Here is an 18,795-nt window from a genome sequence, read left to right on the forward strand (position 1 = left end):
GCGGAAAACCCCCAAAAAGTAAACATTTTAAATCCCCTGATTACAGGAAAAGCCGCAAAACAAAAACAAGAATTTTACCTGTTCATATTCGAGAAAAAAAAATGGCAACAGATCTTTCATCTCAATGATTTTCTTCACCGCTATACATTTTAATAAAAGCGTTGCTGCGGAAAGTTGAGATGAAGCACTGAATAATAATTTGAATGGAGGAAAGCCTTCGAAAAATAGGGATTTTATGTCGAAATCCAAGCTTTATAATTAATAGTTTTTAATTGATATCTCCGCTAATTATTATCGGAGGATTATGTTAAATAGCCAAACATGAAGACGGGAAGATTACGAATCCATCGATACCTGGTTCGATGGTCAGTTCAGTGTCGTTCGGGAGAAGAAGCTTGAACATACATAGATACATAGATACGCTCAGTTTTTAATTATAAGAGATATACTTCTTAAGTTAATAGCGTTTTAGACATTTTTCTACAAACATGACAGTATAGTAAACATGGGGAATTGGATGCCTTTTCGTGGTACATCAATTGGTTTATTTTAAATCTTTGTTAGAATCAGCGACTCCATAGAATTGGTCTCAACCAGGAAAGCATAATGTAATACAGGAAAAAAATAAAAAATAAGTAGCAATCGTAGGAAAATAGTAAAGCATGCTCTGAACACAAAAACTGTTTGCCCTCGTGTTCTCTTTATCAAAATATGAGGTGTCAAAGTCTGCCGAAAATTAAAGAAAAGTTGCCAAATTTGGCGAGCTTCGTCGAATAATGGAAGATATCTTTCACACGCCTCGCGGGTAGTTGTGCTGCTACATGCAGACGGTTAAATTGCGCTGGTAACTTAAATTTCTCACTTAGTCTTTAAGTTTGGTACTTTTCTTAAACTTTCGGCTGACTTTAAGACCTTATATCTCTACAACAAGGGCACGAAGCCAAATAGATTTTGCTTCAAAAATGTCTTATTGTACTCTTTAAATTATAAACCTATTAAAACATTTTTCAGTATTACACTGTTCGTGTGGTTCTCTGGTAAGGATATAATTTGCAGATGGAGCTTTCTAAAACTTACAGCAAAGAGAACAATTAAAATTTTCTGAAATCTCTTGACACTAACTACTATCATAAAAATATATAACTTTAAAAAATCATGTGTTGCCATTTTTATACCCACCTTGATGGTAAATCTCTTCCCCTAGGTGAGACGGGAGGCTTGTCTCTGCCGCGTGTTGGGGATCCTGGGGGACTGACAGAGACTTCTCTTTCCGTCGCCAAATTACCTGTTCGCCAATTTCTCAACCTTGGCGAAGACGTCTCCTCCCTTTGTTGTCCTCTCCTCTCTTCTGTAGAATTTCTTATAGGAGGTGTGGAATATTTTGGTGTGTAGCTCCGAGAAGTGTCCTCGTCTTTGGTGCCATACGTCGTTTTGGGACTCCGAGCTTCTGGTGCCTAAAGTGCATAGATTTTTGGTTTTTAATATCAAATCGAATGATATACCATGTATATCGACATCCCGGTTTTGACATCAATAGACTACAGTTTTGAATTTATAATGGACACTAGGGAGGTCCGAAAAAATCGATTTCTTTATCTTTGAATCGGCGTTACCTCTCAAAAATTGTAGTTTGGTATCCTCAATTGGGGAAAAATTAAAAATTTTAAGTTGGCATCTTCAGTTCGCGCATAAGGCTGAGAAATTGAAAAAATAAATTAAAAATTGAAAATTTCGGAAAATAATAAAATTAGTTTCTTTGTATTTTTTCATAACGAAACAGCCATAAATTTTCAGTACATCGCTCATTTAAAAGAAGAGTTACCACAATACGAAAAAATTAGATTTTACAGGAGAAGCATTTAAAGTTGAACTTTTCAGGCAATTTGCATTAAAAAAACTAAGTTTGCTGTGCTCTCCAGTGGTTAATATTCGAACATAAAAGCTGTCAAATTTTTCCAAAGAAGACAATGTCATTTGAAGGCCTTTAAGCGAAGAAGAAAGAAAATTAAAAATTTCGTATTGTGGCACTCTTCTTCCAAACGAGCGATACAGCGTAGTTTGAACCGAAAAAAAAAATTTCATAGTTTTTAAATAAGATCTTTAGTTTGCGCATACGCCTTAAATTGGGCTTCAAATCTCAAAAGATTTTAAGGTATACCCGCAAACGAAAGAACCTATTTAAAAGCTATAAAAAAATTTTTTAGGTTCAAACTCGCTATATGCTGACAATTTATGGCTGTTGCCTTACAAAAATATGTAAAAAATAATTTTATCATTTTATGAAAAATTCAATTTTTAGCATGTTATTTCAAACTTTCAGACTCATGCGCGAACTGAAGATGTCAACTTAGAATTTTTTTTATATTTTTCCTCAATTGATAATACCAAACTTAAATTTTTAAGAGGTAACGCGATTCCAAAATGAAAAGAAAATCAATTTTTTCGAACCTCCCTAATAGACAGATCAGCAGGGCCGACGAGAGGCCATGTCAGCCTACTCGGAAACTAGGGGCTCCTTCCATTGAGGGGACCGGCTCAGAATAGTAGTAGTATAAATTTGGCGAGATTTGGGGTTGGGGGAGGAGCCCTGGCGACCAAACTGGCTAGGGGGCCCAGCTGGCTCTTGGCGGTCCTGCTCATCCGTCTGGAACAGTCAATAGCCCAGCTGGTGGCAGATGTTGTCTCCATTGAAGCTGTGAGTGCGAACAAACTGTCAAAATTTAGATTTATTTTAACTCCCAGTTCGTTGTCAATAGCCGTGTTTATATGGACAGTTTAAAGCCCACAAATAACCTGCTTTTCACCGCTTCCTCTTAATTACCGGGGAGAAATTGGGGTTTTTTCCCCCTCCTGTTTCCTTTTGGAGTAAATGCGGAGTTTTTACCCAGAATGCATTACGCGAAACAAGTTCGCCTACTCGCTGTGTATAGCCGCGAAGGATGCTGGGTAAAAACAGCCTTCTCAGGTACAATCATGCAACCTCTTTTTATATGTAAACGGGGAATTTTTCTACCGGTTTTTTTCGGAGCCGGAGCGGGGATTTACTGGGTAGAAAAGTGTGTTCTGAACGCGGCTACTCTCAACTTGAATGAGATGACATCCAGCTTGGTTATTAACTATCCTAGCCGTACTAATGATTTTAGAACAAGGACGAAACTAGTTTCTTAAGGTCATAACCTTGCTGTAGGTATTTTGCATGTAGATTACTTAATATTGTCAAATAGAATGTTTTTTCATCTTTTCAGGATGAATACAAAAATCATTCTGGAACCATTAGATTCTGCTTATGATTATCCGTATAACTTTTGCAATGTCATTTGGGGTAATTTTGAACCATGTCGTTAACTTTGTACCGCTTTTAGTTTTTCATTAGAATGTTAGATTTACTTTGGTCTGTAATTTCTTTCAACGCGGTATAGTGTAACATCGCATCTTGTCCTAACCTCGATTTTATTTTTGAATTAGTTACGACAATTTCTCTGAGGGGTGTCCAGATTATTCTTCATTAAAACAATAGGAAGTCACAAATTAAAAGCGTTTTTACGCACAAATTAACAAAATTAAACACTTTGCGATTGCCCAAAGAGAAATGTCTTCTATCAAGTGTTTAAGTGTCTGCAAAAAATCTTAGTGATTTATTTACAAATGTGAAAGCAAAGGGAAAGAGCATATTCGAGGAAAGGACTCTACCACCAGCCATCAGAGGAAACATAAGCCGTAGGGGGGAAAAAAAGGCCTCGGTTTTGCAAAGGCGAGAAAAACACAACCTAGAAAAGATTCTAAGGGTAGGATTTGGCAGCGTGCCAACATGTGCTTTCCTTCGAGTGGTAGAAAAGTCTTTGAATTTACGTTTTAAATATTATTTCTGCTAGTTAAAAACGAAGAAAAACGACCTACATATGATCCCAAAAAATTACGAATCTATCGATATCTTGTTTGATTGTCAATTCTCTGTCGTTCGGAAGAAGGTGGAGTGAAGACCATAGATAGATAGATACAATCAGATTTCAAAAGTATATGACACTTCTTAAAATAGTAGCCTCTTTAGACATTTTTCTACACACATCACAGTATGGTAATAGTACACAGTATGGTTAATAGCATGTCAAGGTGTAGAAACACAAGTAAGCATTGGTTGCTGAAGATTTTTAGAGCAATCAAAGATTCGAAATAGAATATAGAAGTCGCAATTGCAGTATAATACTTTTCACAGACGAAAGTTTTAACATTCAAATTGCTTGCTAAAAAAAATCATTTCTTTAAAAAAAAGTGTAGTGCATTCATGAAGAAGTGATAGCGGAAGTAAATAAAGAGGGTTAATGTTCGCTGCCAACATCTGCCACTTCCATGAATTGCTCGCCAGATTGGCGATTCTGTTCATTAACATTTATCTTGTCGTTGTCGGGAGCTGTTTTCAATCATTCTATCGCCAAGCAGACAACAGTATCGCCAAGCATCAAGTTGCTTTGTTTACTTCCACCAACACTTCTTGCTGAATGCACTATAGATGCTTTTTTTTTTTCGCTTACGCACCTTATTGCTAGCAGCACTGCTTGCCGCTGCTGCTGCTGCTTTGTTTTCTTTCTTTTGCTTCTCGATCTCATCCTCGCTCAACTGCCTCGTCATTGGTCGGGGAACAGGTGGTGGCGCTGGAGGGGGTAGGTTTGCTTTGCGTTCCTCTTCCTCACGCTGCTTTTTTTGTTTCACCTGTGAAATATCGGTAATGAGATCTCAAAAATATTGAATATGAATCTCTACGTAGTATAAAATGAAGTCTCTAAAAAGCGTCTGTTTGTTTGAACGCGCAAAACTCGAGAACTACCCGGACGATTTCGCTGAAATTTTCTCAGTATCTTTCTTTCAGCACCGGAAGGGTTTGCAGACCAGTTCGAAAAACATTCGACGAGTAGTTCTTTTTTTAATTCCAATTTAACGTAATATGAGGGTGAAAAATTACTTGCAGATATTAATATTACATATCGTTAGAAAGGGTTACATTTTTCACGTTCTAAACAATTTGTTTCAATGCTCTAACTTTATTACGGCGGGAGTTATTTGCGTTTTTAGCTCGATTTTTTTTAGGCTTAGCTGAAATTTAGGCACTACTTTCTTCATTAAATAAATCAATAAAAAGTGAAGGAATTGTCCCACAGGTTTTTTTTTTTTTTTGACACCATTGGAAAAAGCGATATTTTTTACTCCAGATCCAACTCGAATTATGGTCAAAAAAGTGAGCTTCTAAATCCAAAAGAAACAAAGTTACAAGACTTTTTAAATCAAGTTCTAAAAATCCCATTTCCATTCAAGTTGTTTACCATTTCATTTTCGCGTTTCCATGGTTACGCTTTTTGAATCCATTGTACTTTTCAAACTTTAATTTCTTAAACTTATTTTATTTTATGTTTCCATGGTTACGCTTTTTAAATCCATATTTTCCATTTTAATTTCTTAAAAGTATTTTAATACTGTCATCATTGTCTGGAAGGGAAATTCTGCATGATGTTTTTTTTTCTTTTATTTAAGCCTGATTGTTGAACATAAATCACTTGACACAATTTTTATTTTCATGGTAGACCGGGCAAAGCCGGCAACGCAGCTAGTCTATACTAATAATATAAAGCTGAAGAGTTTGCTTGTTTATTTGAAAGCGGTAATCTCAGGACTTACTGGTTCGAATTGAAAAATTCTTTTTGTGTTGAATAGTTCATTTATTGAAAAAGGCTATAGGCTATTTTTTTTAAATCAAATTGACCGAAATATTTGTAATTGCATATTAAATATTTAATTAATTGTTTAGTTCTATGTATTCCTAATAGATGGCGGGGTAAGTTAACTCATCGAGAGGGTACTGTCCGACAGTGTCGATAGCTGCGAGGAACCATGCCGCAAGGCTCAGACGCGTGGTTGGCTACGCTGTTGTGGTAAACAAACTGATTTTTGAATGTGTTTTTTCCCATGATATTCAGGTGTATAATTTGATTTTGTAGGATTTCCTATTGAGTTTTGTTTTCTTTATTTCGTCAATGTTTGTTTTTGTTCTTATAGCTGAAGATAGTTTTTTATCTAAGTAAATAATTTGATTTGTCACATTATTCAAAATTTTATTTGCCGTATTATTCAATTGTGATTGTTCTCTATAACGTTTCTATTATAGTACTACCCGGGCAGCGCCGGGCACCCGGTTAGTGCTAAATAAAGAGAGAGAGAAAAACAAAAAAGCAAGTAACGGAAATTTATTAAAGGGTGTAACAATAAGATTAACAGTAAGAAATATTTTCGTTTAACTGTACATTAAAATTAATTTAAGTTAGATTCTTGACTTACGAAAGGGATGCGTTCCGAGAACCCTCGCGCAAGTCAAAAAATTTCTTGTTGTGAAAAAGAGTACGTCTGCGGCTTAGGGACTATCCGTAAATGATACCAAACTTTTTTTCAACATTTTTAACCCCCTCTCCTTTTGTCTTGAAGTGTCACATTTCACCGTACCCCCCGCTCCCCCCCCCTTCATCACACATGTCACGCTATTATTCACAAAAATATTCCAATAAAATTGCGCGATCTCACACTTCTTGTTACCCTCTCCCTCCCCCTACCTTAATCAAACTGACAATTTCACGAAACCCCCCTCCTCCCTTCAAAGCGTGACATCAATGGGGTTGTTTCCTTCAGTCAGAAGTACTACTTTTAGTCACTGAAATTTATAGATTAAACAAACAAACTATAAAAAAAAAACACGAACCCAAAAAATACTTTTATTTTCCCAATAGTTATTTTTTAATTAATTTTTTTAAATAGCCGATTTTTCAAACAAGGCGTGGTCTTGATGACGTCGCAAATGACGCAGTTTAGCGCATCTTTCTACTGCGTTTCCACTGCTTAACTGTTTCACTGGTATAACTCTCATTTTAGGAGAATGACTAGTGGCACCCGCACGGCTTCGCCCGTAATAGAAAAATTAAAAGTCTTTTGGTTTGCCTGTATATTTACAAATAATGTATGGTGAATTTTCTCGCCAATTGGCTTGTACCGACGTTACAGTTCCACGTTATGATAATTTCGTATCTCGCCAATTGGCTTGTGCCATGTTAAGGTTCCACGTTATGATAATTTCGCAATTTATGATAGTTTTTTTCTTAAAATTGGAATAAAAAAAGAACCACATCGAATTTTCGAAAAATCGCTTCGAGGTGCACACCCCCATGCTACAAACTAACTTTGTGCCAAATTTCATGAAAATCGGCCGAACGGTCTAGGCGCTATGCGCGTCACAGACATCCTACAGACATCCAGACATCCAGACATCCTCCGGACAGAGAGACTTTCAGCTTTATTATTAGTAAAGAAGAAACAAAAAAACTGGTCAACAATGAACGCTATCTACTGGAGTTTAGGGTTAATCCGCTGGAGTTAGGGTTGAAATTTGAAATTTCAACTATCAAAGTTCATCAAACAGGCAATTGCTTCGTTCAAATGTAGAAGCAATTTTCACCCATCATACCTTGACAGGCGATCTTCTAGTTGTTTAAATAATAAGAAATTACCTACAGAAAAGTAAATTTTAACTCATACACTTTCCTTTCCCTATGTTGCAGAAGTTTTCAACTTTTCCACAAAACGATTTATCTTTAATACATATTTAACGAAGTCAATAAAGCAATTATTGGTTTTAAAATTAGTTCGAGATGGAATATGATATGCATAAGTTTTTAATATCAATAACTTATTTTCTTTCTGTATTTTCAGGGAGAAAAGAGGTGGCATGTCCAAAATGTCATTTTGCTTATATTTGAAAATAATTTTTCAGGTAATGATTTAGCGTGTGCGCTGCCTCAAGCTGCCTATGCTATTTGTTTTTGCTAAACCAATCTCCTCTTGATTATTTTTCCGTAATCTATATACATAAAAGATTACTTCTGTATGTATGTCTGGGGTAATCTTCAAAACTACTGGACCGATTTTAACAATTTTTTCATCACAGACAGCTACATTACCAGGAAGCAACATAGGCTCTAATTTATTTCTAAAAAACTTAGTTTAAAAAAAGTTAGGATGGAAAACTTACAGTAAATTTCATGTAATCCCCATTAAATGATTAAATATAAAACCCATTGTTACAAAAACTCGTTGCCTTACAACAGCAATATTAATAGTAATCAAAATGAAAATTTTGAGTCAAGGCTTCTAGCAAACATAAATTTAAAGTCATTTAAATATTTGGAAACTCTACTTTTCTCTACTTTTTGCACACTTAGGGAAACATGGTAGAGAGCTTTTTTTTTTCTTCTTTGTGTGTGTGTGTGTTCTATTTAATTAAATAAAGCGCGCGGTTTTTTTAGTGATCTTTGTTCTTATTAGTTCATATTTTGGAAATTCTTTACATTTTTATATGCTTAAATGTCGTGCTTTCGTTTCTAACTGAATACTATTTTGTTCTTTATACTTATTGCTATTTTACTTTTATGGGTTAAGTAAGAAGCTCGATTTCAAAGCGGTGTGTTTTGAGTTCCTTCAGTTAAAACAGAAAACGAATGAAAGTAGCGATAGTTTCTCACAATTATTACTGTCCCAGGCAACGCCGGGTATTTTTGCTAGTAATGATCGTAGAAGACAAGAGTCACAGATAATTCTAGCGAAATGTTTTGAATATTTTGAAATAGAAAATGCATCATAGTTGACATTTTTGGGAAGAGCTTTTTTTTGCAGGGGGGTGTGGAGGGGGGGGGGGGGAGATCAATAACGTTCTTATAAGTTAATGCACCTAGTCATAAGTCAAGAGCAAATTTATGTTAAAAAACAAGGGACTGAACTCTATGTATTACAGCTTACAGCCGTGGCACCACGAAGCGAAAAAATTGCTATGAAATTTTTTATTGCTTTAAAATTAGTTTTTTTTCTTGAATTTGTTAACAACTAATACTGTTACAACTTTTATAAATAGTTATTGTTTTTATGAGTTTAGTTTCTTGTGATCTCGCTAAGTTTTGGTGTTTATTCTAATAATTTTTAGTCAAAATTGACTTAGTTCTTGAAACTTTACCTGTATGTTGATTCTACTTGCTATGCACCGTTTAACATTGCGCCCATGGCATTGGCGAGAAATTTAAGAGATATCGCCAAATTAGTATCCTCTAAGACGACTTATTTTTGGCGTCAAATTTTGCGAGAAATCACCACGCCTCTCCAGATTTTGAATCTCATATCTAACTATAGTATTTCAATTCAAACCTAACAGAATAAATAGATTCCATTGATGAACCCAGTAACCTCTAGGAAATATTAAAGCTGAAAGTCTCTCTGTCTGGATGTCGGGATCTCTCTCTGTCGGGATGTCTGGATCTCTGTGACGCGCATAGCGCCTAGACCGTTCTGCTGATTTTCATGAAATTTGGCGCAAAAATTAGTTTGTAGCATGGAGGTGTGCATCTCGAAGCGATTTTTCGAAAATTCGATTTTGTTTTTTTTTCTATTCCAATTTTAAGAACATTTCTCCGAGTAAATTATCACAACATGGACGAGTAAATTACCAAATTATCATAACGTGGAACGGTAACAGGGGCGAGCAAATTAAAATAGCAAATTGGCGAGAAATTCATCATCCATCATTTGTAAAAATACAGGCGAACCAAATGACCTTTCAATTTTCAACTACGGGCAAAGCCGTGCGGGTACCACTAGTAGAAAATATTCGAAGCAAGCCTGGTTTTTCACTCCGCTGAGAGTATGCTTAGCTCAGTATGATGTTAAAGCTCTGAACTCCATCTCTGTGTTTTATCGTGTTTAAATGCACAGGTGAATACGTGTTTGTGTTTACGGTAGTTTATGATATTCGCTTAATTGTTGTGAGTAATTTAGCAATTATTAACGACTATCTTATACACTAGAAAATCGCCCGTCGAGGTATGGCGGGTGAAAATTGATTCTACATTTTTAACGAAGCCATTGCCTGTTTGGGGATATTTTGATAGTTGAAATCGCAACCCTAACTCCAGTGGATTAACCCTAAACTCCAGTAGTTAATGTTCGTTGTTGACCGCTTTTTCGTTCGTTCATTCCTCTGAAATGACAGTCTTGCCAGTAAAATAGTTAAGTGACCGGATCGAGTTCAGCCTTGTCGAAATAAAGCCTTTCCCTGTACGTTAAAAATTACCAAAACTTATTATCAAATTATCACGCCGTTGTGCGAGTTTCATTGTTGATGACATCAGGAGCGTTACTCGATGATTGGGATATTTGTAAATAAACTGCCTACATTTTCTTAAGAAATATTTAAAGACTACCTAATGTTGTGTCGGACCAGTACATATTTCTTTGTTTACAAACAGCAGTAGGGGAATTTGGAGCAAAGTGAAATGGTTAAGATGACACTGCTTTTTCAAAATGAAAAAAAATGGAAATTTGATTTAGAAATTACAGTACATAAAGAAAGAACATTGTATTTTATAAAAAACTTTCATTTAAACAGTATTTTTTGCTTTTGTGAGTAAATTTTCGCTTAAAAAAAAAGTGGAAAATTGTAATTTTTTTTTTCATGGGGCAAAGTGAAAAATGAATTTTTTTTTTGTAATGAAATATTTTCTATTCAATTATAAAAAGTATTTTTGATGAAATGAATCAGTAAAGAAAAGTTTGAATGAACAAATGAAATTATACTATAAAAAAAAATAAACGAATAATTAAGTAAATTAACTAACTCATTAATGCATGAGGACGAATAAATGAGTTAGTAAAAGAATGAATGCATAAGAAAATAAGTGAATAAATAAGTGAATTGCTAAATTAAGATATGTTATAAAGTAATTAAAAAAAATGCGTAAGACATTTAATAAATGATTGAACAATTAAACGAAATTAACTTTTTCACTTTGCTCCGCATGTTCTTGTCTAATTGCACAAAATATTTAAAATAGAAATAAGCTTAATACTAACTAAATAAATACTGCACCGATTATTAGAAGATCTAAATTAATATTTCAACTGTTAATTACAAGAACTTTATCATTTAATAATGCCGAAAATAATTTTCGACTTACAACCAAATATTACAATATGAGTATCAATTTTTGAAAATTGCTTGAATTATCACATTCTGCAATTTTCAGAGGTAATTTTTTCTTGACTGGAATAGACAACATGTGTTACTACATCGTTAAAATATTACCAGATTGGTGGCACTAAAAGCAAAGTAAATATTTCACCATTTCACTTTGCCCCATATTCCCCTACTCATACAGTTTGTCACATTTTTCGCGGACCATGGTGAAGCAAAAATTCAGAGACCCTTTTTTGCTCACCTCACTATTATGTAGCCTTTCCATTACATGAGGACTGTCAAGAATTCTTATAACCCCCGACAGTGGACCTCGTGTAGCATCTTCTGTCTCGGTCACGTGGTCAGGTTGACAATTGACGGAGCCATCCTCCAAGGTAGAAGCTTCTTGATCGTCTGAGGCACCTTCTCTGCGGTCATGATCACGACCTGCAAGTTTTTTAATGATGCAATCGTGAGTTAGAATCGAAGAAGTATCTAAACATATAGTGTGCATAATAGTGTGCATAAAAATAATCAAACAAAATTTTCATTAGTCTCCCCTCAAGCCAGAGTTTACAACAGCTCGGTTAGCTTAAAACTGAGCGGATATAAAATTATTATCGAAAAAGCATTGTAAAAGATGTTCCGGAACGAATACATTGTTTGCCCTCGTGGCTCCGTTACCGCAAAGTCATATCGACTTATTTTGACTGCAAAACAGAACGTTTTAGAAGCGATTTGACTTGACTAAGATGTAGTTTTCATAAATCTAAACTACGACCCAAGTAGCAGACATAACATTTAAACGTTTCAAAGTGGTTGTCACTCATTTAACAACCATTTTACAACGTTTATGAAAGAGTGCTACTGACTGTGCTACGTGTGTTAAGCCATGGCCCCACTTCATTCTTACAGACCGTGATAATAGCTGAAACTCATGGCAACAAAGAGAGCGCTACAAGGAACACATGTTTTCATTACGTTGCCATTGATTGGTGAATGCAGGGGTTCCCTGGAGCGCCTCTTGCGGTCAAAATGGGCAACGTCCAATCAAAAATAAACAAACCTTGAAACGTTGAAATTGATTGGTGGATGCATGAGCTGCATCGGTTTAACACAGAAAAGTCATAAACTGTCAAGGCCCGTTAAGCGCCAGCGCCATCTAGTAAGGCCATGGTTAAACTTTAAAAGTTGTTATATGAATTACATAAACATAATTTAAGAAAATGAATTTCAATATAAGGGACAAAAACTAAACCTAATTTTTAGCCAGGAGATTTTTTAACTGTTCAGTTGAAAGCAAATCCACTATAATATTAAAATCTGTTCGCGTCTGTCTGTCTGTCTGTCTGAAGATCTATTTTCTCGAGAACCGCTGCGAATCGAGAGTCAAACGCGATACCGATCAATTCGAAATTTTCCAAAGAAAACAATAGGACCAATTTCGTAATTGTGCGACTTTAATTAGCGAAGATATTAATTAAAACGTTAATTAACATAACGCTATTCAGGAATTTTTATTTCTTTCCTGTTGCCATTTTGCATATGGGTGAGCAAGTAAAATTCTAATAATTCTTTTAAAAGAGATTTTTTTCGGCTGCTGTCCAAATCTTAAAACAACGTTTCCATCTAGAATTTCATTTTAAATTAGTTTAAAATTGGTTGCCCTATTCGGACATAGCTTTTATTTTATCGTCTGTCTTTTTTTATTTTTTAAATTCAACGTACTTAACTCTTTTCAGCATATGAAAGTTGTTTCTTTAGCTATGTTTATTGATTGTAGTGTAAGTTTATCATTCACCGACCTCATATTTTGATACATTTAGGATGTGTGACTAATTATATTTATTTTGTTGGACTTTTTCCCGTCACATGGGTGAGTTTTCGAATTTCAATATCTCTTTTTCCTTCTTGTTGAAACACAGTTTGTAACGTTAAAAGAACATGTTAAATTAAGATTGTTTGGATTTCTTTAAGTGAAACAGAGTTGAACAAAAATTTTTGTTTTTAAGGATTTTAACTAAAGCTAAATTGGAATCTGATGACTTGGTATTAAATTTATGCTTATTGGTATTTATTTAGTCTTGGTGCTTCAGTTTCACGCAATCAACCAAAAAGTGTGTGTCATTTTATGTAAAAAGCTGATTGTAATTGTACATAAATTAGTCGATCAGATGTAATTCATTTTAACGTGAGTACAGATTATAGTTGATAATGCATATATTTTCTTCTTTTGTGCTTATTGAAAATACTCTTAACTTGTATCATTGATAACTATGATTAACGTTAAAGAGATTTGTGCCAAAAATATGCTCTACTGGTGTTTTGCAAACCTTGCATTACGCGTATTTATTTATTCCTTAGCACTTTAGAAACTGATGTCAGAGTAATACAAAAACATCAATTGGACATCTCTTTCATTTTTTAAGTAGCCCGTGCAACGCCGGGCACGCAGCTAGTAAAAATAAAATAATTTTTGCTGCAGAGCATGTGGATTGGGGAAGCTCTGAAACAAAGATAAGGAGAGCTCCTTAAATTATTCATAAGAACACTTTAGTACAAAAAGTTTCAAAATGTATTTATATTTGTAGAGTTCTTTTACGTAGTATTTCACATAAACTTACTACCAAACGGCACGACCTTGAGGGTCACGGATTTGGACAAAATTCTAGGTAAAGGTCAATTTCTACTAGATATGAGCACAGGTAAAGCGGTTTGACTGCATAGGCCCTAGTTCGGCTGCAACGGGGGTCCAAAATTGTTAATTTGGACCCAGGATGCAATGGAGTTTCCTTTAAAATTACCATTTTTATCCCTTTTTCTGCCGCGGTACTGCAGTATGAGCCATTTGCAATGCTTACCTTTGAACTAATTTTACCTTTATTTTTACTTTACCTTTGAATTGAACCGCTAATTTTTAATAAGCGGTTCTCAAATTTAAATTGGCTACTACTTTTAATTTCAATAACTTGAATGCCAAAGTAACATAGTTACAGGATATCTATCGTTTGCAAATCAAACTAATTATTTTCGTTTTATATTAATCGTCTGCTAGTAAAAAGTATTTAAGTACTTATCGTTTGCTAATAAAAACATTTACTTTAACTGGATGTTTATCGTCTGCAGTTAAAGGCATCCCACATTGATGAGCAAAAAATGGGAAAAGAGAAAAAGCTCTGATTTATAGCACACACATGGCACAAAAAAAAAAAAAAAAAAAAGATTGTTTCGATTTTTTAAATTACTTAGATAGTGCCCATAAATAAAATACGTGTTCTCCCTCATACCAAATTTACTAACAAAAGGGGGCCTCTCTATGTTTATTTCTTTACTCTGTATTCAGATCCGTGACCCTCAAGGTCGCGCAGTTTGCTAGTGAGTTGCCTCGTGTGAAGGCAACGAACTAAGGTCTGTCAACTAGTTGATAGGCAACTTTTTAGAAACGTTGATTTAACAAATCGCCTCCTGTGTAGGAGGTCTACATTGTTTTAGAAATTTTTTTTAACAAAAAAGAGTTTTTGTGTCATAAAAGCCTCACCATTTTTACCGGAATTCCTCCAAGATGGTGAATGCTCGCGATCACTTCCTCTTTCGCAACTGTCCCTTGTACCAAATCTGTCCCGCAGCCTCCGAGAAAGGGGTTCGGCTTCCTCCGATCTGTCGTTCGTCCGCTTTTGAGAATTCCTGCATTAAAAGCACCATTCTGAGTTGTCAATAGAAATTAATCCGTGGCCGCACTTGATTTGCTTATACTTGTAGGCCGTGACAATCACTGAAACTCGTGGCAACAGAGAGGGCACTACATGCCACCATTCTTACAATCAAAATGTCCAATCCCTGTCCAATCAAAAACAAGCAAGCTTTGAAACGTTGCCATTGGTTGGTGTGGTACACAGGATTGGGTTCAGCGCCTCTTGCGGTCAAAATGGGCGACATGTGAAGTTTCATATTTTTCAAGAATTTCAATATCAGATCATCTTAGGCTAGTTGCGTTAGTTTAGCGCAGAAAAGTCATAAATTGTCTCGGCTCGTAAAGCGTAAGCGAATCAAGAGCAGTCAATTGTTAATTCGATACTTTTGATTTCTCACACGCATTACTCCCTCCTTCGCAAACCAGTTGCTACATTTAGGTCGAAAGTTTTGTCCTAAATTTGTTGATATCAATACATTTGACCAATTTTGAACTAGTGATTGAAACTGATGATTTTATTTCAACATTTTTCAGAGAACTATGCTACCAATCATCAACGTTTACTACCAAGCATTCCCTCCTTAAATCAGTACCAAATTAGTTTAAGAAATCCAGCACATTCAAAAGCCACGACACATTTTTTAAGCACTCTACCACCAGATCATCGCATAAAGTTAACCATTACACGCAAATGCAGCAGCTAATTTCGGACGGAGGAAGTATAAAATTAACGAAACAGTTATATTTACATGAAAAATACACCGCCGGCTCAGTCATTCCAGCCGAGGACTGCAGTTTCGTGCTTATTAGCACTCATCAGCCCGGCATAGGAAATAAATATAGCATAGGAATTTTGCATTGGAAGTTTGTTTGGCACTCTTGGCTTCCTTAATAAATTTTCCGTCTCCAGCTCAGTCACTTCCTATGCCGGGCTGATGAGTGCTAATTAGCACGAAACTGCAATCCTCGGCTGGAATGACTGGGCTGGCGGTGTATTTCATGTATCTCTGCATTAGCCCTGGCTATAGGGCGGTAACTTACTGAAAATAGTTATTATATTTATTCAGGTTTCTAGAAATACAATTTGGAACAATATTTTAATGCAACTAATTAAACTTGTATTATGTGGGAAGTAAAATGACACACACTGATTTTTTAGTACAAATTTAAAAAAATTAAAAATAGACATTAAGTTCACAGACAGCCATTTCGAGGTTGACGAGGCGAGCCTGTGATCAAGCCAAAAAAGAGAAAGATGTCTACAGCAACCTCTCGAAAGGGGGGAATGAAAAGCAGGGGGTGTCCACCCCCTAAATATCACAAAGACACCCCTAAAAACAAAAGCCCCCTAAAATGAGAAAAATACCCCTCAAAACACCCCCCTAAAAATTTCAATGGCGCAGTCTGCACCATGACCCCCCCCCCCCCCCACCCTAGGTGGGCATCCCTGTGAATAGAGTGCCTAAACATGACTTTAAAGTTTCTCCAGGGTTTTTTATTTTTTTTTACTTAAAAACTTGGTAGAACAAATTTCATTTATTTAGTGAAAACTTATGTTGACAAAGATCTGAATTTAGCGATCGTTCTAAAGTTCTTCGAACAAATATGTGAAACATTTCAGGCGCATTATCGAACGAAGTTTCTTTTTTTTTTTACTAAAAAAATACTTCAATTAATTGCTATTTTAAAGTATTATTGAATATTTTATATGCATATTGAAATGAAGTGTGAGTACCATGTTTTTAAGTAGTCTTATTAAGAGAAATTTTTAAAAAGTCAATTCGCTAAATACCCTCTATGTAACAACGTTCTGCCTTTTGGTATAAAACCTTAGGATTGCTTTAGAACGTGGGATGAGTGGTAGTTCCACCCCATTCTAGGGATCACGCCCGTTTGTCTGGGTTTGAAATAATTGTCAAAACTTCTGGACGACATGACATGGGACAAACGAAATATACTGCATTCAAAAACTTCCTCAGAGTCATTATTTTGTTCCATTGTAAATTTACCCGCACAGCTCATTTTACAAATGCAATTTCCCAAATCGTATAAAAGTCGAATTTATGTCGCATTAATGCTTATTATGTTCAAAAGCACAAATAAGGCTTTGAGAAGCAAATTGGATTTTTTAAAGTTTGAGTAAAACGCGTGAAAAGTTCGAAATGTTAGTAGGTTTCCGTTGATTTGTTTTTATTTTAAAGTCATAATGTATTTATAGCAGTTATTACTAGTGTTGCTAAGTTAACATCTCTTGCCCCAAAACATATGAGAGATTCCTCCACCATTTGTACTAGTTATCTCCAAATTTTTAACTAACACCCATTGTTCCTTATGTCAGGGGTGTGGCAAGGATAAAGGATAATCCCTACGCAGGGAATTTGAAGGGCATCTTCCCTATCCGAAGGGGAATTCCTAACAGATGCAACGGATGCTCGGACCAAATAAGGATCCGAGTGGAATTATGGCAACTAAGCCCAATATTTGTAAATAGTAGTATAACATGTACTAGTAATGTTGTGAGTAGTAGTATGTAGTAGTAGTGCTGTGATTGTAAATAAAATGGACAAAATGAAATTGGTTGACGTCATTGGACTTGTAGGAGAACACGCAACAAGTCGTAACATGAGTGTTGCGACAAGGGGTTCCCAAACCTTTCTGATTCGCTGCACCCTTTGAAGAATCAGAATTTTCTTATGGCAGCCTAGTCTAGTTCTATTGCATATTATTGGACACTTCGCGGCACCCCATACCTCTTCCTGCAGCACACCAGGGTGCCGCGGCACCCAGTTTGAGAATCCCTACCTTAGGTACTTTAACTTACCGATGTGGTCCGAGTTTATGATCGCTCTGGCTCCTGAACAGGCTATTCTGAGGCGGAGTCAGAGTTAGGGTCGGTCCTCCATTCATCGAGATCACATCGCCAGAGTTGCTTCGCTGTTCACTTTCCTCTTCTTGAGTGAGCCGGACTTCGGCGAAATCCAGCAACGTTTTGTGCAGAAGATCCGGATCCTCGCGCGGCCGGAACCGGACTTTCCGGACGCAGTCGCTGGTCGGATCGGAGTCGAAAGCTCGCAAGAAATCCAATGTCTTCTGGAAGATCTCTTTGTAGTCGGTGAGCTCCGCGTCTGTCCAGTCCACACCATTATTTACAAACCTAAACAAGCAACGATAAAATTAAAATTTTTAAAAACCCTCGACTGAACCGCAACTGTAGAATGAAGAGGGAAAATTGAAAATCCTTTGAAAAAGCCGTACATTATTCAAAATCAATGTCAAGTATTTTATTTACAATTAAATAGAAACTGGCAACAGATAAAAATTTTAAATTATTGCGTTTTATTTCCTTGTCGTCGGCCAACAATGAATTCGGTTATCAATCGCGTGAATAAAGGTTTAGCCGTTATTAAAATCTGCTTTAAAAAAACGTTATAATTTGAATTCTATGAAACATGGAAGTTCCAAACACATTCTATCAGACGCGGAAAAAAAATTTCTTTATTTTGATTTTGAATTTTAAATTTTTTAAATGTGTTTTCACTGCAAAAATCACGAAGAACCTCATAGAGATTTTTAATTAATATCTTCGTTAATTAATGTCATCCAAAGATGCAACCTAGCTAAGAACACTCTCGATCAACTCTCATTTCGAACAAAAATTTTTTTTTCGAACATCGGTCCATCTGTTTAGACGCTAGAGTGCCACAGGCAGATACACAACACACACAGACACGTCAGACTTATAACCCCCTTTCTTTGTGTGTCGGGGGTTAATGAAACATGATTGTTCAACGATTTGTTTGCTTCACGTAAACCAGAAGCAAAATTTAAATGTACGTATTGTCTGGAAATTTTGTGTTTTTGATCATTACTTTTATTTGTCTGAAGGCAATGATGACTTCTGAAACTATATACAAAAGTGCCTAATCTGATTATAGCTTAATATTATTATGCAGTGTATTCTTGAAAAAAAAAATCTATTTATTAAATTAACGGCTGTAAAATTTTCATATACGTTTAATAAAGATTTTCTTGAAAGAATTTATGCAACCGAGTTCATATAAATTTGTTGAGCATT

At 35.6% G+C, this 18,795-nt stretch overlaps 1 protein-coding gene across 1 annotated transcript in view; it reads right to left on the reverse strand.

Moving 5' to 3' along the window:
* The window catches only part of LOC129224035 (RING finger protein nhl-1-like), a gene marked incomplete in the record, with an annotated part of 53,195 nt that overhangs the window by 20,749 nt on the left and 13,651 nt on the right, over positions 1–18,795 (reverse strand). Inside the window, 5 exon segments of the mRNA XM_054858433.1 lie at positions 1,180–1,454; positions 4,534–4,707; positions 11,292–11,476; positions 14,568–14,713; positions 17,542–17,874. Of these exon segments, the coding sequence (XP_054714408.1) occupies positions 1,180–1,454; positions 4,534–4,707; positions 11,292–11,476; positions 14,568–14,713; positions 17,542–17,874 (1,113 nt within the window).

Source organism: Uloborus diversus, chromosome 6 (assembly GCF_026930045.1).
Source record: "Uloborus diversus isolate 005 chromosome 6, Udiv.v.3.1, whole genome shotgun sequence".
Lineage (NCBI taxonomy): Eukaryota > Metazoa > Arthropoda > Arachnida > Araneae > Uloboridae > Uloborus > Uloborus diversus.